Source organism: Colobus angolensis, unplaced genomic scaffold (assembly GCF_000951035.1).
Source record: "Colobus angolensis palliatus isolate OR3802 unplaced genomic scaffold, Cang.pa_1.0 Scaffold616, whole genome shotgun sequence".
NCBI lineage: Eukaryota > Metazoa > Chordata > Mammalia > Primates > Cercopithecidae > Colobus > Colobus angolensis.
The window spans coordinates 617,719-641,311 of record NW_012119777.1 but is presented as its reverse complement, the minus strand read 5'-3'; the positions used below and the strand labels follow the sequence as shown (position 1 = coordinate 641,311).

Below are 23,593 nucleotides of genomic sequence, written 5' to 3'. Positions count from 1 at the left end.
AATGCATTTATTTTGCATAACTCTCTAAACAGTTCATGCCAAGGACTATCAGTGTTCTCCATACTATTAGAAGTGAAGTCCTTAGCATTTTTGGGTCTAATCATATTAAGCAGTCAATTCTAGAATCCCCCAAACCAATGAAAAACTCCATCCTTACTATTCTGGTCCTCTAGAAGCACTCCTGGTAGCAAAATCTGTATTAGTCAGGGTTCTCTAGAAAGACAGAATTATAGGATAGATGTATATCTAAAGGGGAGTTTATTAAGGAGTACTAACTCACAGGATCACAAGGTCCCATAATAGGTTGTCTGCATGTTGAAGAGGAAAGAAGCCAGTCTGAGTCCCAAAGCTGAAGAACTTGGAGTCTGATGTTCGAGGGCAGGAAGCATCCAGCACGGGAGAAAGATGTAGGCTGGGAGCTAGACTAGTCTAGCCTTTTCATGTTTTTCTACCTGCTTTTATTCTGGCCATGCTGGAAACTGATTATATTTTGCCCCACCTGGATGGAGGGTGGGTCTCCCTTTCCTAGTCCACTGACTCAAATGTTAATCTCCTTTGGCAACACCCTCACAGACATACCCTGGAACAATACTTTACATCCTTCAGTCTAATCAAGTTGACCCTCAGTATTAACCATCACAATTAAAATTTAGAATAATGACAGAGATGGATTTTTTTATTGTATTAGTTTGTTAGGACTGCCATAATAGAGTATTACAAGCAGTGTATTTAACAACCAGAATTTATTGAGTCACAGTTCTAGAGGCTAGAAGCCCACTGTCAAGGTATCCGCACGTTTGGCTCCTACTGTCAGCTGTGATAGAGAATCTGTTTTACACCTCTCACTTACCTTCTGGTGGTTTGCTGGAAACCTTGGCTTATAGATACATCATCCTGATCTCTGCCTTGTCCACATGGCATCCACATGTGTGTGTATATCTGTGATCAAATTTCCCCTTTATACAAGAACTTGGATTCTTGTATAAAGAATGTTGGATTAGGATCTCACTATACTCCAGTATGGCCTCTTTTTAATTTAACTAATTATATCTGCAATGACCCTAAGTAAGGTCATACTCTGAGGAACTGAGGCTTAGGGCATCAACATATAAATTTGGAGGGGTTGGGGAAGAGGACAACTGTCTAATCAGGACATATAAATTTTACTTTCCTGGTAATGACTAAGACCTTCACTACAATGTTGACATTAACAAGATTCTCTTTGAAATTAGTGGAAGACAGAGCATAGACCTAGATATTTCCCCTCTAACCAGATTTGATTTCCCTACATAAATGTGGTAACTCAGCCTAGATGGTGGAGAAAATGATGATGAGGGCACCATGCTTAGGCAAGTAAGAAGAAATGAAGCAGGCAAAAGTTATCTCATTTTACACATGCACAGATCAAAAGTGAGGAGACTTAATCTTCTACATCAGACCTGGGAATTCTGCTTCCTGATGAGGCACAGAAGCAACAAAATATCCTTCCTTTAGCTTAGGGAACAAATACACTCATCCAGGGAGGTCAGTATATTATTGTGTCCCTCCTCAATAAAGAAAGATAAATGTAAACATATTGCGAGGTATTTTGAAAACTCACATGAGGTTGGTTACCATGAACTTGCAACAGTAACAACCTGATATTTTGTGTTATTATTTCTAGCAGTTGCTCAATGGTACAGGGATACCAAAGTATAACATTTTGTATGGTAGTTGTGATAGAAAAATAGATATCAAGGTTATTTATATTAGTATGGCTGGGATGATGGACTATAAGTACTAATTTTATATGAAGGATTTTAAGAGAAAAGAAGATTGAAGGATATATATCTATATATATACACACACATACATACATGTTATATTTAATTCTTTGTACATAATACCTATATTATATAAGTCTATGTAATATAATAAACTTAATGTTATATATCATATGTAAATTGATATACATATGTAAGTAATGGATTATGTGGAATAACATGGGATGAATAAAAGAACTAGAAAAATGGATGCTGTTGTTAAATGGAAAGATGCTCAAAAAGTATCTCTAAGCTTTGGCAAGGTCCATGCCATGTCCATACATGATTGACTAATGTATTGTGCAGATAGAGGTCAAAAAAAGTGAGGATATAAGAACTCTGAGGCTGCGGCCCAATAAACATATATTTACTGAAGTGTTCCAGAATTCTCATGTTGACATCGTCGGCAACCTATTCTTTCGTTGAAACGTCTTTTCTAAATATCCTTCTTGTCCTGCTCTTGTAACCCTACAATTACAGATTGAAGAGACTTTAAGTTTATTGTAACCAACCTTTACTGGGACTCTCAATACTTCCCATAATTCCTTGTACATCCCAATGGAGACTGGGCTTCAGCACAGGGCTCTGAGTCAGATTCCTAGTCCTCAAAGCACCTTGCAGAGGTACCAGCTTTGGAAAGACTCAAATGATGAGGGGCTTCTAGAAGGGCCAATCAGGAAGATTGACCTTTCTACTACACACTCTTTTTTAGCCTGTCTTTCCCTACTGAACTTGAAAAGCAGCGTGCTTGAACTGAGAAGTACTTTCCAAAGAGCCTGAATGTCATGTCTGCTTGGAGTCACTGTTCCATTTGAAAGAGGGGAAGGGTCAGATGAGGAAATGCCGGCCCTACTCAAGAGGTCACATTCTGTTTTGGGGGAAAAGTCACTCTAAAAGAAATGAAGAAGAAAGAAAGAAAGTAAAAGGACCTGAACTTGGTTCTGCTTTCTTTATACTGAGGATTTCATAAATAGAAGTCAAGAACAACAACTACAGAAAAATAATTTGCAACCAGAGATAAACCGAAAATTCCTATGACCAATGCCATCCAGATCTCTAAAATAATAAGATCTTAACTATTCCCTGTAACCTGGACTCTTTAGCAAGAACAATTGTACTCCAGATTTTGTAGGCTGATATATGAAAATATATCATGAACTTTGTGACTATGATGACCACAATCCTACCACGAAAACATTAATGTAAAGCTGATAACCTTGGTAGTTTTTGTGTATTTTTCTCTCTTTAGATGTATGTTGGGCTTTGTATTTTGTGAGCTGCATATTCTGAAGTCTGACTGCTTTGCACCCTTTTCAAATAAGGGTTTTAAATACTCCTTTATCAAATTTTTAGACATCTAATCAATCATGAGATTTAAATGAAATCAGAAAGTGTTGGCAAAAATTAAATATTTTAATACCAACAGGACCCTATTTGGTGATCGAGACAGAGAAAGCTCTATATAAGCTTCAACTGTTCAGACTGAGCAAAGAGAGCCTTCCAGCCTCACACATTTTCAGAACTGACTGTGGCATGATCTCCATTGGAATTGCCATTGCCTGTTTGTATAATGGCCCACTCAGATTTGAGGGGCCTTGGAACAATTGCTACCTCAGTAAACCCTGATGCACCAAGAGATGCTGCACATCCATATGAACCCCACATTCATTAAATATGCATATTAATATGTATACACACGATGTTCAACCTCACACATCAGGTATGTAGCTGGGCATGTGTCTTCACAAAGCCTGCACACTTAGTGACCTTGAATGCACAGTATGATGGTAGCACACTAATTATGCATACTGACAGCAAATGACTATTCATACTTTTGTACGCAGACATGCTTATTCATACACAGGCTCACATTCACATGCAAATCCAGTCCCTGATGCACATACCTGTCAGATGCACACAATTTACATGATATATCAGCACACTTTCATATTGCACAAAATATCCCTTCAATTGTAAATATACATACTTGCACTAAAAATGCATGCATATATAGACAAACTCACATTCATGTAGTATTAAAATTTCTTGCACATTTCTGAGCATTCAAATATCCTGCCTTTTCATTTGTGCATGCAGAGGAGAGAGGAAATGTAAGGGTTAACACTTCTAGCTTTAGTCTTCATTCTCAGAGGAGGCTGGTGTAAATATGAGGCAGCAGGCTCAGGGGGAGTGGTAGATCTGATGCTTGGGGGAAGTGAAAGGACAGACCTAGTTCTTTGAATAGGTCCTGATCTGAGGTCTCTGACATAGGCTGAATCCAAGAAACTTTTTAGAACTGCTTATGAGCATGCTCTACTTGGTCAAAGATACAGTAGAACTCAGGGCAAGTGGATCCCTGTGCCTCAGCCACCTCTTCACTTCCCAAAAAGCAGTATGACTTATGGAACACTAAGAAGCAGGAAGGCGAGAAACTGTGCAGAATGGCCTGACTCACTGGGAGCTTCAGGTCTAGAGATCAATGGTCATTGAGCTTCATTCTGAGAATGGGAGAAGACTTGGTTCTCCCACTGTGTCCTCCAGGGTAAGCCTAGAAAGGTAGGAATACTGCCTCCACACAAAAATACTCCAAGAAGGAGGTTGGTTCTGAGCATTACCCTGATCCAGTATTACTGGTTTTAGTTTCAGATACCTCAGTGAGAAAACAGAGTTTGAATTTCCCTGAAGCTATTTCTAAGCAGATCTCAGTTTACTTTATCCTTTATCCCTTCACTGACTTAAGCAACACCCTGACAGATACCTGTATTTAGTTCCACATCATGGGTGCAGTAATTGAAGTCCAACAGAGCCTGCGAGTACTTTCTTGGGACTCGAACTCATTACCACAGATAAAAGTTGAACTCTACTCTGTGAGAGAAGATGGTTCTTAGAACCAATTTCTTAAACAAAAGGTACACAAAGATTTACAAGTTAATTTTATTTTAGAAAACAGCAAGCTTGAATGGCCGGGCGTGGTAGCTCAAGCCTGTAATTGGCACTTTGGGAGGCCGAGACAGGCGGATCACGAGGTCAGGAGATCGAGACCATCTTGGCTAACACAGTGAAACCCCGTCTCTACTAAAAAATACAAAAAAACTAGCCAGGCGAGGTGGCGGGTGCCTGTAGTCCCAGCTACTCGGGAGGCTGAGGCAGGAGAATGGCGTAAATCTGGGAGGTGAAGCACACCAACATGGCACAAGTATACACATGTAACAAACCTGCATGTTATGCACATGTACCCTAGAACTTAAAGTATAATAAAAATAAAAAATAATAATAAAAAAATAAAAAATAAAATTAAAAAAAAAAAAAAAAAGAAAAAAAAAGAAAACAGCAGGCTTGATTCTGACGTCCAAAGTGTGATCAGTGGGGCTACAATATTTGAAAAGGACAAGACATTTCAGCTCTCAGTATGCATTAGGCTCATAAGATTTCTAGCCTGTCAAAATAATAATAATAATAATAGCACTGTAGGGGAGGAAGGAGAGTTGGGCAAGAAGGGAAATTATATTGTTCATCTTTTCCTACCTTTTAGAGAATGTACATTTCAATTTCTCAAAACAGCAGCAGGCTTATTACCTGTGCTTCCCATATTTAGAAACCCCACACACTAGACAAAAATGGCCAAGGATTGGTTAGCTCTCTGTCCACTCCACATGACTTGTAGCATTAACTCTATTAAGTCTGCAAGTCTATGAGAAAAGAAAGACAAGGGAACTTTTAACAGTGAAGGCACTAGATTCCATGGGTCAGCAGAGAAAAGTGGAGAAAGAAAAGGGAGGCGGTTGGCAAGGGTCCCCATCTTCCAATTTAGTCTTGAGTCACAGGGCACCTCTGCTCGTCCATTGTCCACCAAGAAAAGAAAATTTGAGAGCAGAAATTCAGAGTCAGCAGAATGAAATGAGGAAGGCTGAGATGCATCACTTCATGGGGCTCCATGAAAAGGCCATTAAGGAGACTGGGGAAGGAGTAAAGCAGAAGACAGTAACTGGTTTTTGCAAGTAGTTGAAAGACTCACCAGCCTCTAAAGCGGGCATAGAACAGGAGAATTCTCCATTTAGTCTCATGAGCAGAAGTTAATAAAGACATCATCCCAGAGAAAGCAGCACACACCCAGAGATGCCAGCAGGCCAAACTGGAGACTGTGCTAGAAGTTTCAGTCCAGTGAAGTAGCAGGGGTCCTGGGTGCAAATTCAGATCTGCCTCTAATTCAGCATGCAGTTAGGCATGCCCTCTTCATGACTCTGTCATGATAGGGCAGCAATCTCTGCTTTCCCCAACTCAGGTGTGTGCCCCAATTAATCGTTATCTAGCACAGGTGGCATGAGTACCACTAAGAGCACTGGCTGTGCAGTTGTGCATCCAGAAACTAACTTATTGTGTGGCCTTGGGCAAATTATGTCACTGAAGCCTATTTTTCTCATTGTAAAGTGAAGATACAGAGGTTTTGTGTATGTTAGATACAATAAAACTTAAAAGCCTGCAGTGCTGTATCTTGAAACATAGTCATTCCTTGCACAATGACTCAGAGATAATTGTACACTTTGATAAATTGCAGCTTTAACCAGCACCTCTTACATTGCCTGGTGCAACAATGAGAATAGTCTGAGTATGTTTCCCCAAATGCCCCGAGCCTGCAGAAGTGTGTTCTCACAAGTAGACGGTGACACACCAGAGGAAAAGGGCAGGTGGAAGGAAATTCCCTGGCTCAAACAGAATATATAAAGAAGTTTGGGAAGACCAGACCAGACAGAAGGGATAGAACAGAGTGCCTGGACCCTATATAATATGTGGCTTTCAATTTTCACCATAGCTTACATAGAAGAATTTGCCTTGAGCAAATCTACAGCTATTATTTTAATAGGATGGTCAAGCTTCAGGTTTAGAGCAAAACTTAGGAAGTCAGAGTCCCATTTATCTCATGCTGTTATAAATCTTGGGGAAATTAGAAAGAAGCAAGCCCTCTTTGGGATTATGAGGCCCTTTTAAGGAACCATTTGGTCTAGGGAATGAAACATCTGTAAGTTCCCAAAGGCAATTTGTTAAGGAGGATTGGAAGGGATACTCTTCTTGCCTCTTCCTTTGAAGGAGGTAAGAACTAAGGATTTCAATCAAAACACAGAACAACTGAGTTTAAATAGTGAAAAAGTAGTGGGTAAGAACCAAGTGAGCTTTGTGCCATCAATTCTGAGGTAGAAAGTGGTCACCACAGGAATCAGTGGGTAGAAGTAACCCAGGTAAAGCAAGTGCACACCAGAGGGTGGCATTCACACAGCAGTGCAACATTTAGAAGGAGAAATGAACATTACTTTCTTTTGGACACAGCATCAAGGTAAGGTCAATTGGATTATACCAGAACATTTAGGATATTGTTAATCCAATCATGAGTCTATTGAATAATGATATTTATTTGTTACTTTCTCTAAGGATTTTAAAAATTAAACTCCTGCCCTGTACCAAGCACAAAGACACTATGTGTAGTGTAGGGTTCAGGGCAGAGTTCATGAAAAATTTACTATCTAGGATGGAGGCTAGCAAACTATAGCCTGTAGACTAAATCCTCTTTGGAGTTTATTTTTGTAAGTAAACTTTTATTGGAATTCAACCATACTCACTCACTTATATATTGACTATGGATGGTTTTACACCACTGTAGCTAAATTGATATGTTGCAACTAAGACTGTATAGCTCAAAATTCCTCAGATTTTTATGATCTGACTTTTTACAGAAAAACTTTGCTAACCACTAATTTGGGGGGGGCCTATACTAAGGATAAAATATTGAATTACAGGTACGTAATCGATCAGCAATTTATCCTCCAGCCCAAGCCCTTATGGTAACTGCCTCTAAGCTAACTCAACATCAATACATAAATTTCTATGGGCATTGAAGCCACACTGGCTTCCTAGCCTGACAAGTTGTCCGAGCAGCTTAACAGAGGGATAAATAAGACTTGCGCGAAAAATTGAAAATATCAGCTGTCAGTTTTAAAGAATAGAAGGAAAAGAATTACTATGACATTATTTGTCATGATTTTTTTCCTTAATAGATACTGCTTTCAAGAAAACATTGATGCTTGAAAAACAACTGTACTTGCAGCTATCACATTTTGTTCTACCCTATTTTGAATGACATATATATATATATAAAATAAAGAATAGTATCATTTTATGCTGCAAGATTTTATTTATAAAAAAGGTTGAAATTATCCCGCCTTACCTTTAAACTCAATTGCCCTATTACCCAATTGTCCCATCCAAAGGCATATCAGTAATAACTCTTGTTTTGATTCCTATTTGCAGAGAGCAGATCACTTTCCCAATGGAGAACATATTAACCAGCCCATGGTGCTGGCTTCAGGGACCAGTTCTTCTCATCCTGCTTGGAATCCCAGGCCTGGAGAGTGTCCAGTTTTGGATTGCCTTTCTGTTCTGTGCCACGTATACTGTCGCTGTTGTTGGAAATATCACTCTCCTCCATGTAATCAGAATTGACCACACCCTGCATAAGCCCATGTACCTCTTTCTGGCCATGCTGGCTATCGCTGACCTGGTCCTCTCCTCCTCCACCCAACCTAAGGTGTTGGCCATATTCTGGTTTCATGCTCATGAGATTGAGTACCATGCCTGCCTCATCCAGGTGTTCTTCATCCATGCCTTTTCTTTTATGGAGCCTGGGGTGCTCATGGCTATGGCCCTGGATCGCTATGTGGCCATCTGCTTCCCACTCTGACACTAGCCTCATGACCCCATCAGTCGTGATTGAACCGGGGACCGTCATGATGCTGACAGGGCTGCTGTGGGTGAGCCCCTTCTGCTTCATGGTGTCTAGGATGCCCTTCTGCCAACACCAAGCCATTCCCCAGTCATACTGTGAGCACATGGCTGTGCTGAAGTTGGTGTGTGCTGATACAAGCATAAATCGTGGGTATGGACTCTTTGTGGCCTTCTCTGTGGCTGGCTTTTACATGACTGTCATAGGTATGTCATACATGATGATTTTGAGAGCCGTGCTTCAGTTGCCCTCAGGTGAAGCCGCCTCAAAGCTTTTAGCACATGTGCCTCCCATATCTGTGTCATCTTGGCTTTTTATATCCCAGCCCTTTATTCTTTCCTCACCCACCGCTTTGGCCATTATGTGCCCCGAGTGGTACATATCCTGTTTGCTAATCTCTATCTACTGGTACCTCCCATGCTCAACCCCATCATTTACGGAGTTAGAACCAAACAGATCAGGCATAGAGTTACCCAAGGATGTTGTGGAAACGTCCCTTGAGCCAAGGGTCACAAAATGACCACCACTTAAATTGCACCACTGATCTAGGGACATAAATAAATATTTTTCAGACTATTACTTACCATAAGTGAGTCAGCTCTGTAAACAGTTGACCCGGAGGTAGATAACCCTCCAGAAACAAAAGCAACAATTTCAGGGCAAGAGATTTCTGAGACATGCCATAAAAACTTAGTTGACTTCAGTTCATCATCCCAAGAAAATAATAAGAATATTTTCACCTATTAAGTCAGTGAATGTTTTTAAAAAGAATGTCACCTTTCACAGATGATTAAGGTAAAAACATTTTTTACACTACTGGTAGGAGTACAACTTAGTACACTTCATTTAAAAGAAATTTAGAAACGTAAATAAAATACTTAAAAAGTATTCTCTCTATATGTATCTATGTATCTATATCTATATATGCAATTTCCTCTCTGAGAATCAAAATTTTGGAAGCAAAAACCTGTACAAAGTAATGCTAATGCACAAAATCATTATGTATAAAAACCCAACAGAAAACCAGTCAAATATTGTCCTGTTTTTTCCAATTCTGTGAAGAAAGTCATTGGTAGCTTAATGGGTATGGCATTAAATCTATAAATTGCCTTGGGCAGTATGGCCATTTTCACAATATTGATTCTTCCTACATATTCCATTACTGGGTATATACCCAAAGGAATATAAGTCATGCTGCTATAAAGACACATGCACATGTATGTTTATTGCGGCACTATTCACAATAGCAAAGACTTGGAATCAACCCAAATGTCCATCAGTGACAGAATGGATTAAGAAAATGTGGCACATATGCACCATGGAATACTATGCAGCCATAAAAAAGGATGAGTTCGTGTCCTTTGTAGGGACATGGATGCAGCTGGAAACCATCATTCTCAGCAAACTATCACAAGAACAGAAAACCAAATGCCACATGTTCTCACTCATAGGTGGGAATTGAACAGTGAGATCACTTGGACACAGGAAAGGGAACATCACACACCGGGTCCTATTGTGGGAGGGGAGGGGGCAGGGGGGACGGGTGAGGGATAGCGTTAGGAGATATACCTAATGTAAATGACGAGTTACAATGGGTGCAGCACACCAACATGGCACATGTATACATATGTAACAAACCTGCATGTTGTGCACACGTACCCTAGAACTTAAAGTATAATAAATATATATATATATATTGTCCTGTAAGAAACCAGATGAATCAATGTACAATTGAATATTAGATGCCTTTTAATATCTGACATTTGCAACAAGTATCTAAAGATGTAGTAAGTGATGAAGATATGTTATGTTTAGAAAAAAAGATAAAGAATTGTCTTTAAGACTTGATGTCAATTCTAAAACGGAATGCATATACACAAAAAGAGATTCAAGAAATACATTCAAATCATAGTAAAAGCTATTCTGAGTAGCGAGGCTTGTAATATTTTCATTTTCTTTTTGGGCCTTAGTGTATTTTTAAAAAATATCCTCAATTGAGAATGTTTTATTTTAGTATGGGAAAAAGTCATGAAAATAACAACAGAAACACAGGTAAGGGATTAATTCAGTGCCAAAGTTTAGTGAGATGGGATGGACAATCTGAGAGGATGACAGACAGTGGCATAGATGAGATCCATCGAAGCTCAGGGATCCAGATGTAAAATTGCTGCTGGATCACAGCTTCTTCAGGCTGCTAACTAACAATGGGGATCAGGTGAGCTGAAGTGTTGGTCTCTCTTTTCCAACATTTTCTTATTCCCCTAGGACAATGGATTTCAGAATGAAGCAGAAGTTTTTGGAAAGAATGAGGAAGACCTTCTCTTCTGAATGGAATATATTGTATGGTTTAAGGTGATAGGAAAGCTATTAGAAATTTTAATAACATATTTTCATGGTAATTTCTTCCTAATTAACATTGTAAACCATTTTTAAAAGCATGCTTGCTTTCGATTCACTGGACTTGAACTGTCAACCTTTCACAGCTCTTTCTGAGAAAGCCAATGAAGAAGGTTCTAGAATTCAAGGTCTTAGGTTTCTAAAGCCAAAATTAGATTAAGGTGCTTTGAGTGGATTCAGGAGCATGTTTGCCTCTTCCAGAAAAAAACAGATTATGTTGAAGTCTGGAGATATTACCCCAAAAGAATGGGTGTTCTGAGGAGCATTTTCATCCTTCCCAAATTTCAGAGTTAAAAGGACCAATTTCTCTGTATCTGTAAATTAGTGAATGAGAAAATTTCTCTTTCTCTTTCCCTTTTAAAATTAGCTTTATTACTGTGTAACTTGCAATGATAACAGTTTAATGTTTCTATACACATTTTGATGAGTTCTAACACCTGTGCAGCCACCAGTTCCTCAATCAAGATGAAGAACATTGCAATCATTTAATAAAGACTTCTCCTGCCCCACTGTAGTTAGTCAACCCCCTTCCACCTCAACCAGGGAAACTTTCATATGATTTTTTCACTATAGATTAATTCTTATGGCTCTAGGACTGTACATCAATAGAAGAATAGATGATTTACTATTTTGAGTCTGTCATCTTTCATGCGTATAAAGTTTCACTCAAGCTGTTGTGCATATTAGTACATTTCCTGATTTTGCTGAGCAGTATATTCCATATTTTCAACATGCCTTTACTAATATAGTGATGCTTCTCTTCTTTGCTCCAGCCCTTCTACTATTTTTATACTTCCAAACACATCGATGACTCGTCTGTCTTAAGTCTTTGCTCTTATTTCTCCAGTGGCCCCAGTTGTTCTTCTAGAGGGCATTCTGGCTCCCATCATTATCCTTCAGATCTCAACTAATGCCACCTTCTCCTAGAGGTTTCCTCACCCACTTGTCTTCACCAGCTCCTGAGCCATGCAACTTTTCTATCAATTCACGTATCTTGTTTCCAACTTATCACTTACCACAATCTCAAATTTTTATTATTTATCTATCATCTGTCCCTATGACTTGAATATAATTTTCATAAGAGAGTAGTGCTGTTTCTCACTCATTTATTCTAAAACCTAGCACACACATGAAAAAAAAAGAAAAAAAAAAAAAAAGAAAGGCACATGAGTGAACGAATTTGAATGTTTCTGATTTGATACATTGCCCCAACAATTCCAGTACTGTCCAAAAGTTGGCATTTGCAAATATACTCATGCCTCACTCCCCCAAAACTGACTATAGTGCCAGACCTTTCAGTCTTAAGGACTCCTTTCATTATCTGCACTGAAGTAACATTTTGAAGGAGGCTGTGTGATTTGGTTTGAATCTTTGCCCCCACCCAAATCTCATGTCGAATTGTAATCCCCAACATTGGAGGTGGAGCCAGCTGGGAAATGATTGGATCACGGGGGTTGTTTCTCATGAATGATATAGAACCATCCCCTTTGGTTGCAATAGTGAGTGAGTTTTCATGAGATCTGGTCATTTACCACTGTGTAGCACCTCCCCTCTTACTCTTTCTTCTTCCTCCCTGGCCATGTAAGATGTACCTGCTTTCTCTTTACCTTCCGCCATGATTGTAAGTTTCCTAAGGCCTCCCTAGAAGCAGAAGCTGTTATGCTTCCACAGCCTGCAGAACTGTGAGCCAATTAAATCTCTTTTTCAAAGTGAATTATCCAATCTCAGGTATTTCTTTATAGCATTGCGAGAATGGACTAACACATTGTCAAATAAGATAGGTTTGTTATAAAATAGCAAATTGTCTCTGACTCACCTCTTTTTATAAAAATTAAAATGTTTGTAACATTTTAAATTCCTATTCAAGCAATATATTAAGCAGTTACTCTGCACCCAGCATTTTGCTGGAGAATGGGGATAGAATGAGGAATGAAAGAAACTGACAAGCATAGCATCTAGTTTGTGTGATTTCTACCCAAAATCAAAATACTGAATTTCTACAATTTTAGCTCCAATATTGAAACTATTATTTAAGATGTGTTGTACTATCATGATTGTAAGCTACCTTAGGTATTCTGAATCAATGAAAATAGACAATTCTCTTCCTTACAACTTGAAGATTCCCAGTGTCCATGACATGAAATACGTAACTAACCTAGAGTGTGTCTATACTCATTCACAAAAGCTCTCAAGTGAGTACATTGAATGAGGGACTCCATTTTCCATGTGTTAATGGGCAGAGTCACCACAGTGCCTCCCTTCCCTCAAATAACACAAATCTATGATCATAGTGACTAAGAGAGGCCAGATAGAACATCTCAAAGGCAGACCCCAGTAAGTCAACTTACTGTGGTTTTTAAACATTGCTCAGAATCATACTGTGATCTCAGGGTTCAGTTCTAGAGTATTTTCCAAAGGGCAACGCCTCCTCAGTAATGTCTACTCTGCACAGAACCAAACACAGTGCTATTAGGATGCTGACATTTCATACTCAAATCAACAAGCATTTTTTTTTTTATTATACTTTAAGTTCTAGGGTACATGTGCATAACAACAAGCATTTTTTGACCAGTGGCTGTGTACCCACTGCAATGCGTGGTGCCTGGGATGTAGAGATAAAGTTTACAAGTCTTCCTTAGAACCCTACCTCTGCCCTCCTACAGTGCCTGTTCCATTCTACTCTCATCATACTTACTGACTTTTTTATATCCTAATGATCTGGCTCTGTGTGTGCCTCTATATCTTATCCACCATGAAGAAAAATGTTGCTTTATTTACCTCAGATGTTGGCAAATCCTAACACAGAGTAGGCATCAATAAGTATGTGGGAAGCAATATCTTTCTATTCAAGGGAAGTGATAGGCACATGTCAGTAAAGACCTAAAACACATACTTACAATACTCTGCATGTTAAGTATTTTAAGACAAAAATAAAATCCTAAGCCCCCAAACCATCTGAACGGATCCCTCCTCTCAACTAAGGGCATTCTAAAGTTAACCTGTCAATCTAGTTCAAGCCATGATGAGAAGGTGAAGTCAGGCATGCCTCATTACCATTAACATCAACACAGACCTTAAGACTGGTAGAACAGACTCTTTAAGTCTGATATGAAACATTTCCAATTTGTCCTCTCTGAAACCAGCTACTTGGAGGTTTCATCTGCATGATAAAACCTTGGTCTCTACAACTCCTTATATTAACCCAGACAATACATTCTATTGATTCCAGGTCATTAGATAATAATCAATTACCAATCAGAAAATCTATGAATCTGCCTGTGACCTGGAAGCCCCCACTTTCAGTTGCCCTGCCTTTCCAGACTGAACCAACGTACACCTTACACGTATTGATTGATGTCTTATGTCTCCCCAAAATGTATAACACCAAGTTGTAGCCTGATCACCTTGGGAAAGGTCAATAAGGCCTCCTAAGGCTGTGTCATTGACATGTCCTTAACCTTGGCAAAATAAACTTCTAAATTAAGACTTGTCTCAGATAATGTTTGGTTTATACTATTGTTGGCGTTTATGCTGTGTGGGTAGGCCTATGGCCCAAATCTCCCCAAGAAAATGACTGGGCTGAAGGCAGCAGGAGTGTGAGGTCCTGTTATCCCACCTTGACATTAAAAATTTTAATATTTAATTTTGGCCTATAAACCCTGAAGTCACTGGTTCTTCCTACTCTGTCTACTGAGGTCAGAGGTTTGAAAGCCAGAGAGGGAAGGAAAGAAAGGCCCAGACAATGTGCTGCCTGATTTTGCAGAGCATGGCCCTTCCCTTTACTTCATCTCTATCCCAGATGGGGCTGGGCTCTCAGTTTGTGGTTTTCAGTTCTCCACGTATCTATCCTAAGTGTGGCCGTCATGGAGACATGTATAATATGTAAATGAGCTCATCCAAATATACCTTGTAGATGAGGAAACAGAAACCAATGAATCCAAGTAGCAACTTTGGGTTTCTTTCTGAGCCAGAAAATAGAAAAACTCAAAAGGTGGGAAAACAGTAAATACATAAGTGAATAAAAAACAGAGCTACTAGGTGGGAATTGAGTCTAAGAAATCAGGTAAAAGTCTAAAAGAAATGTGTAAGGAAAAGGTTGTGGACTACATAACTCTGACGAGGAATTCACATTGTCATTCAATTTAATGATGCCCCTGAAGTTGTAGAAAACTGTTCCTTAGGGAGAGAATAAAAGATAAATTTTACTTGTGCCAATTTCTGCTTCTTGAATGTGCCAGCTCCATTTGAAATCTCACGCTTTGGAAAAAGGACCAAGGCCTACAGGGAAGAAAGAGAAGCAGGATACCTTCTCACTCTATCTCCCCATGTTAATTGGTTTCCTGACTGAGTAGAAAGGGCTCAGTGGATGTTTAAGCCAGATTTGCAGCAGGAGTTCTCTTGGTACCAGAAACAGGGCAATCATAGTGCAGGGTCTCTGCAGCAGGAAGGTGTAGGCAAGACATTAGGAAGGGAAAGTCTGTTCTGGGAGGGGTAAATGTTGCTCTGGGAAAGGAATAGAGTAGCCTAACATGTGGTCACATAGGCTGTGGACCAACTGGGATGGTGGTTTGAGTTACCAACTTTATGAAGATAGTTTTATTGAATAGCACAAGGCATGGGGAAAATTCATCCATTCATTCATTTCTTCAGGAACTTCAATGAACTCTTTAATGTGTCTTCTGTTTTACTAGCCCTCAACAGCCATATTTTAAAAAAATTTCATAATTAATTGTAAGTTGTCTTAAATGTATCCACTAAATCACTCTTACTACTGCATGCCCAGCACTTAGTGGCCTGTAATGGCATAAGTATTAACAGGACAAGTTCATTTGTTACATGAAGAAATAGGTGAATGATGAATTTTGTGTTCTAAAGAGGTCTCACATAGCATTTTTAAAAGTGAGTAAGCCCCAGTATTGCTTCTCTGGGAGCTCTCACTCTCACTGAGCAGTTGGCTCATCGACAATGGCAACTCGTCTAGTAGCAGCTACAGAAGAAACTAGCCCTGAGGTATTATCCTTTTCCCAAGGTTCCTGGACAATAGGGCTGAGATTGCCTTAGGTGTAGCAAAGGAGGAGAAGCACTGCAGAAGCAGGAGACCTGGCATCTCCCAGGAGTCCCAGCTCAGGCCTTTCCTCAGTGTGTGACTAGAGAAGTTTCTGCCCTTCCTTACTCCATTAAGTTTGTCTCCATTTCCCCTCTTCTCAGAATAAGGCAGCAGTCAATGATCAGGCCTGCCTACGTCTCAACACAGAGAAAGCATTTATGTGTACACAAGGAAGCCTGTATATTTATGAATTCCTCCTTGGCAGGGGTACTTGAGTGCACAGATCTATTGGAAAGGGGTCTGAAACACAGAAAACGTTCTACTCAAAAGTAGGATTTTTGTTGTTGTTGTTTATTTTTTTTGAGCAGGAAGAACATATTGAGCACCCATGGAGAAGGAAGAACATATTGAGCTTGCATGGAGAAGACACAAAGCCTAACACTGAACTCGGTCCTTACAATTTTGTACGGAGAGATAGACTTGTAAAAAATGAGAAATGCAATTCATTTGGGCCAAACAATACAATTACATATTTTGAATCTAGCTCTGTCACTTGGAAACTGTATGACCTTGAATAGTTAGTTACTCAATGACTAAGTCTCATTTCCCTCACATGTAAATGTTGATTAATGCTTTTTCCCAAAGTTGTTGGGGAAATTTACTGATATACTCTATAAAATCTGCTAGCATATTTTCGTATTAACAAATTAAATGTGATATTACAAGGTAATAGGTAATTGCCTTGTAATTGTCTGTATGCATCTTTTTCTGTAGAAAAATCATCCAAAGTTTGAGCAGAAAATTGCTGTATTTTCCCCTGTATCTCCAGGGTCTAGCATCATGACTGGCATTTCATCAGTATTCAATGAATATCTATTGAATGAATAAGTAATCACTCTAGCAACTTTGTTGTATAATGATTAACACAATTCCTAAAGCATGTACTAGACTCACTGCACAGACATATTGCACATATACCCACATTTGTATGCCTTCAATTTTTTAATTTCTCTGTGCTAAGAATCTTCACTTGCCTTACACAAAACCCAGGAATAACTTTACTCAGCAAAATTTTACTGCATCCTCTAGTACACAGCAAAATTAATGTCACTTATGCTGAGTCAAAAGAGTAAAGGCAGAACACCTATTAGTCTACTAAGTATGTGGCAAGAAACTAGAACTATGATAAATGTGTAAAAAGTGATGCCATAGAAAGGGAAAAAAGTATGCATCAAGGAACCACAGATATGCCCACTTTTATTTCATCACAGATATCCATTACCAATAACTGCCTAAACATAAAGATAAATTTTTGATCCTATAACACTTTTCCTTACTCTACTTTAAGAAAAATATATATGCCAGATACCAAGACCTTTGGTCTTGCTATAGGACTTCTTGAATCTTTCTTACTGTAATTATTATTAAATTGATAACCAAGGGTGAAATATAACTTAATATTTTATGAATAAGCATACATAAGTGTTATCTGGATGAATGTGATAATTTGTTCTCACTGATGCTCATCTCCAGTGTCAAAGAAAAGTGTGAAGCTACTTAATGAATTAGATTTAGATTTTGTGATACCATATATCAACATGCACACATTCCAAAATACGATATATAAAGAACAAAAATGACCTGTTATGTATCTTCACCCACAAGCCTTACCCATTCCTGCATTTCCCCAGATGTACAAAATCTGATGCACCCTAACTGTGGAAAATTAAATAATTAGTTCTTCCAATGGATACTTACTCTACTTCTTACACATGATTCCATTCTACTAGACCCTATTTTTTCTCCTCTGGAACACTTGAATGATCCTTCTTCGAATCTGCTTGGTCTTCACACTGTAGGCAATGGGGTTTAGCACAGCGGGGAGGAGTAGGTATATATTGGCCATGAGCATGTACACTACTGGTGATAAATGTTCCCCATATCTGTGAATCATGGAGGCACCAATAAAAGGAACATAGAAGAGGAACACGGCAGACATGTGAGAGAGGCAGGTGATGAGGGTTGTGAGCCTTTCACTTCTGGAGGCAATGCCCAGCACAGTCTTCAGGATGAGTACAAAAGACATTAGAATGAGGAGGGCATCGAGCCCCAGTGTGAAGATGAGGACAATGAAGCCATAGAGGCTGTTGACACGGGTGCTGGCACAAGCTAGCCACATCATATCTTGGTGAAGATTATATGAATGAGAAAAGACATTGGAATTGGCAGAAGGGTAGATGCTTTATAAGGAAGGGCACAGGGAAGACCACACAGATTCCCCGGATGAGGACAGCTATTCCAATCTTTCCAATAACACTGTGAGTGAGGATGGAAACAGCGTAATGGGTTTCAGATGGCCACAAATCTGTCAAAGGCCGTGGACACTAGGACTCCTGAGTCTGCTATTCCAAATACATGGATGAAGAACATCTGCATGATGCATGCATCGAAAACAATCTCAGGGGCATTAAACCAGAATATGCTGAGCGTGGAGGGCAAGGTGGACATGCAGAGACTACTGTCAGTGAGAGCCAAGATAGAGAGGAAGTAGTACATGGGCTCATGGAGACTCGGCTCCACCTTGATGATAGCTAGGATGGTACCATTTCCCAGGAGTGTGAGTTTATAGAGAAATCCCAGGGGAAAGGCCAATCATGGGTTCTTGTCTGGCATTCCTGGGATACCTGTCAAGATGAAGCTATGGCGGTTGGCATATGATGCATTCAAGTTCATCATGTTGTTTTCACCATCGGTGGGGCTGGACTCTTCCACTTAGTTCACAGCTCCTAAATAGAATATATATTCTCATATGGACAGAACAATGGCTTTATGAATGCATAGGTAGAATAGCAGAGGAAAGAATAAAGTTAAAAAACAACTTTTAGATGATACTTGTAACACTTTGTCTTTTTCCTTCCTACATAGTTACATGTGATTACCTCCCTTCTCTTGGAATAAATTTCTTTATTTGAAAAATGGAAACAAGAGTAAACATCCAGTGTTTAGACAGTAAAGAATTTTGCTGTCTCCTTTGATATCTCCTCCTCATATAGTTTTCAAGGTTTAGCAGAAAAGAAGTAGACATAACCAAGGTCTTAATAACATAGAGCATATTGCTAAATAATTTTTAAAAACCCCACTAAAAAACCTCACAATACCATCTAAACACACTCATGACTATATACAATCCCACAGTCATCACAAGCTACATCCACATAAATCCATGTGTATGAGGGTATTTTATATATATGTATATATATGTGTATATGTATATATGTATATATGCATATGTATATATGAATCTATATGTATATAGAGATATATATAGATACATACAGCTTCCAAGTATACACATATGAACTTCTATATACACATACACATAAATATACTAGGTTGGTGCAAAAGTAATTGCAGTTTTTGCCTTTTTTAAATCTAATATGTTCATGTGTGTGTGTGTGTATATATATATATATATAGAGAGAGAGAGAGAGCGTATTGGATATCTATTGTAAGGATAATTGTAATGAATTACATATGCAAATAGACACATTATTGGATGAAATTATTCTATTTAACATTTAATCTTTAGAAATTTAAACAATTTATAATTTTCCATAGTCTCATTTTAAGATAGCTAGAAGAAAATAAAGTTTATTGGCTCATAAACAACCACATATAAGGTATAAGGTAATAGCCCAGTTCTTTCAGGCTCCCTAACTGATCTTTCTGTATCCATGAATGTCCCCTTCTAATACATTCTTCATTCGGCAGTTAGAATAGACTTTTTTAGAACAAATATAAATCTCATTTATTTATTTCAAGCAAAACTCCTTTAAGGGTTCCCAATGTACTTAGAACAAAGCTCTAAATCCTTATCTTAGCCCTCAATGTAAAGCGAGATTCAACCCCTACCTACCTCTCTAGCACCAGCTCACACCATTTACTCTCCCCTTCAGTCTCTTTAATCCAGCCAAATTTGCAGTCTTTAAGTTCCTGGGTCCCAGTGAGATACTTCCTGATACAGCATTTCTCCATGAATTCTTTCCAGGTCTTTACGTTTTTCTTCACCCCTCGTGAAGCTCTTCTTTGCCTAAGCAAAGCCTAGCTATCCTTCCCAATTATGCCGATTCCAAATATCCATAGTAGCTTAAGGTTTCCTCATATGTTGTTTTCATATTTTTGGGCTCTTCCTTCTTATCAGTAAGTATAGTTAAACATTGCGTACATATTTGTTTAATGTCCATCTCTCCTACTAGAAGTTAAAATTTCCTGATGTAAAGGACTGTTTTATGGTTCATCACCTCATTGAGCATATGCAAGGCATTATCAATTTTTTCCATATTAGTTCAATTAAGACATAAAACAATGAATGGCTGAATATGGATTATTGAATGTCAATCTTCTTTCCGAAGAAGTCTTATAATCCCTCAAACTCTGTTCTGATCTCCTGCATATGAATTAAAAATCTTCAACAAAGAGAAAAATCTATTTTTCTAAGAGACTACAGACAAAAACTTAAATTGGGAGTCTGTGAGAGGTACTATGGTGTCTTTGTTCTCACCTAGGTACTTGTGAGAAGAGCGAAAAACATTTCAAAATCTCGTCTGGGAGCTCCGAAGTTGGGGTAAGATCAGGCATGTAAGAACAAGTAGTTTCCCTACCTTTTCTACCTCGTTTCTTTGCTCTAGGATGAGGATTTTCTGTTAGAAAAAAAACGTGAGTGCTAATAAGTTATTTTACAGATTTGGGTATCTTAGACACAGAAGAATTTTTGAAAGGTAGTGTAGTCCACTCATACTTGTTGTGTTGTGTCTTTCTAACAAAATTTGGGCCCCTCCCTCCCAGAAATCACAATGGTCAGATCTAAACAAAGCACTTTGTGATGCCTGCCTAAACTTCTGCCTGCACTCTGAGGAGGGGTTTTGTTTTGAGCCTTCACTTGTTTGGGCCTGCTGTTCTGTATCCCCAGCCATTCTTCTGGTTTTCAGGTGGGAATGACCAGCTGGTTCATCCCTACTAGTGGTTTTTCTTGGGACCTACTTGAAAAATCTTTAACATTCCTAAAGTCCTGAGGACCTGCTGAAGCCCTGTTCCTCCATGCAAATAGTTGATTCTTGCTTATCCCTGATGTTTTACTGTTTTTGACTCTGATTTTTCTTACCTGAATCAGTGTTTCACCCTCATCTTCTTTTTTTCATTCTTATCTCCATTCTTCATATTCTTTCTTTTAATCTTCTTTAAATTCCAGACACCTCCTTTCTCTATCTCCCAATGAAATTCTTATACATTCTTCCATTCCATCTTTATTTTATGCCTAGCCTTGCACTACATCCTCCCTATAGTGTATGTCTTCTTCTTTTACTCCTAATAACAACACCTGCATTTTACCTTTTCTTTCCATCTTTGCTTTCTACCACCACATGACCCTCTATACACTATTCTCATCTGTCCTTATCACATTCCTCTCTAGCATCTTTGTGAGGATTTAATTTAAAAATGTCCCAAATAATCTTACACAGAGCTTGCTATGTAGAGAACATGGAAAAAATCTTTTAAGATTAATTTATTACCTTTATCAACCTGGTGCTATGGTTCAGAATTAATTTGGTTGCTTTCCTTTCCTGAGACTAGCATGTAGAGGCTCTTATAAGACTGCTCAAACCTCTGTTGATGTCTGGAGTCATCAAGATTCTCCAAGGATTTCACAACTTCTCTGAAAGAACTCCCGTGAAGGGTGTTATGTAGTGCCACTTGAGCTATCCCTTCCTAATTTCCCTAAGGATTCTAAACTCTTCCTTTATCTGTCAGACTGTCCTCTATTCAGTCAACATATATGCAAAATTTTTCTTCATTTTAATTTTATTTGCATAGTCTTAGCCAGGTGTTAACTCACATACATGCACACAATTGCATGTGTATGCATGCACAAACACACACTGATTTGAATCATGTTTAATCACTAAGTAAGATTTACAGTTCCAGCCCAATTTCAGTTGAGGTCTTCTCACTCCAAAGCTGGTCTCAGTCTCAGTGATGACATAGTGTTGCAATTTGCCATGAAACAGAGCTGGAGTTTACTGTTGTTTGGAATGGATAGAATGATTGTCTGGACTCTGCCTATCAGGAGCATCTAAAAAAACGTTCTTTGAATTTGCTGAACTTCTTTGGTTTTCTGAATTGTTATTCCAATACCTCATGTATAATTTCTTGCATTTAATTTAATGTATTTCTCTGTAAGGATGTTTTGCATTAATGAGGTAATTCTTAAAAATACAGGAACAGCTGGTTTCTCTAGTCTGTGCCTCTGTGTGGTCAGGCCTTAAATTGTTCACAGACCCTTTCTATCACATCTTTATGCCCTTTTGATCTCATTTATTTTCCATCACAAGCATATTCACATAATCACAGCAGAAAACAAAAGTCACATATAAACAATTCTTGTGGTGATGCTTTAGTTTAGGCATGATTGAGATCATATGGCCGAAGGCTATTCATTTATTTTTAATTTCTAAACCCATTTCTTCCCCACTATGTGCTACAACTGAAAAGAGACAATGCAAGCTATAAACATTAAGAGCTAGGGCTTTATAATGTGTGTCAATACATTTTTAATAAAAAATTGTGAACATTTCTGTCTGAAATACTATTGGGGATAGAACTAAAAACACACAAAATGCTTGATGCAACCCCCACTGAGTGTTAAACTGGTGGCTTGAACTTCCCTGAAGATATCAGGCCTTGACTCCTCCATGTCACAGAAACTGATGCCACCGCTAGAATCAGCTTCAGAAAGACTCCTATATTATCCCATTAATTTTCTATTATCGGGAGCTTAATCCGTCAAAAGTGTTCCTGTCCATATCTAAAATGGTTAAATATAACAAAAAGAACAGAGTTCATGAGTCTTATATACCGTGTTTTAATTTACAGTTTTAATTTTTTCAGCTCTTTGGACTTAGGGAAAGTTATTTAACCACTCATTCATTCAGCATTCCTTGTTAGCTATTCTTAAATGAGTTCTACTGGTGAAGTCCAGCTATTCCTCCTCCTTCCCATCAGCATTTATACAATCAAATAGGCCTAATGAAAGTCATATAAGCATGTTGACTATTCTCATTTTAAATTTATTTATTAGTGAAATTATAAATTAATTGCCAAAGGCCTCACATATTCTTTCATTGCTTCCAAATTATGACACTTTATTTTTTCCTCTGCTTGATTATCTCTACTAGCATCAGAGATCTGGTTTCCTATTACATTAGGAAAAAGAAATTAGCCAGTATTTGTCTAATTTCTTTGCTTAATTTTAATGTAAAACACTCTAAAACATGAAAAATAATTATTAGGAAGGGAAATTTCCTCTGAAGTAGAACTAATGAATCCTTTTTGCTCAAAAAGGGGGAATATATGAACCAAAAAAAACTTAAAAAAAATTAACTCTATGAAAACTAACTAAAACAGGCAACATGTTGAGAAACATTCATTCTTGAAAGCCTTTACAACTTCAGGCCAAAATACCACTCTCCTACCATTGTCAAATTATTCTTCTTCTCCTTCTTCTTCTTCCTCCCCCTC

At 38.4% G+C, this 23,593-nt stretch overlaps 2 protein-coding genes and 1 pseudogene across 2 annotated transcripts in view; 2 read left to right on the top strand and 1 right to left on the bottom strand.

The window, feature by feature from the left end:
- The window catches only part of MMP26 (matrix metallopeptidase 26), a 253,853-nt gene that overhangs the window by 93,187 nt on the left and 137,073 nt on the right, over window positions 1-23,593 (top strand). The window lies entirely within an intron of this gene.
- Window positions 8,145-9,075, top strand: LOC105527317 (olfactory receptor 52R1). The gene is given in 4 exon segments (XM_011963613.1): window positions 8,145-8,179; window positions 8,181-8,534; window positions 8,536-8,831; window positions 8,834-9,075. Coding segments are annotated over 4 exon segments (927 nt in total).
- Window positions 17,805-18,751, bottom strand: LOC105527336 (annotated as a pseudogene).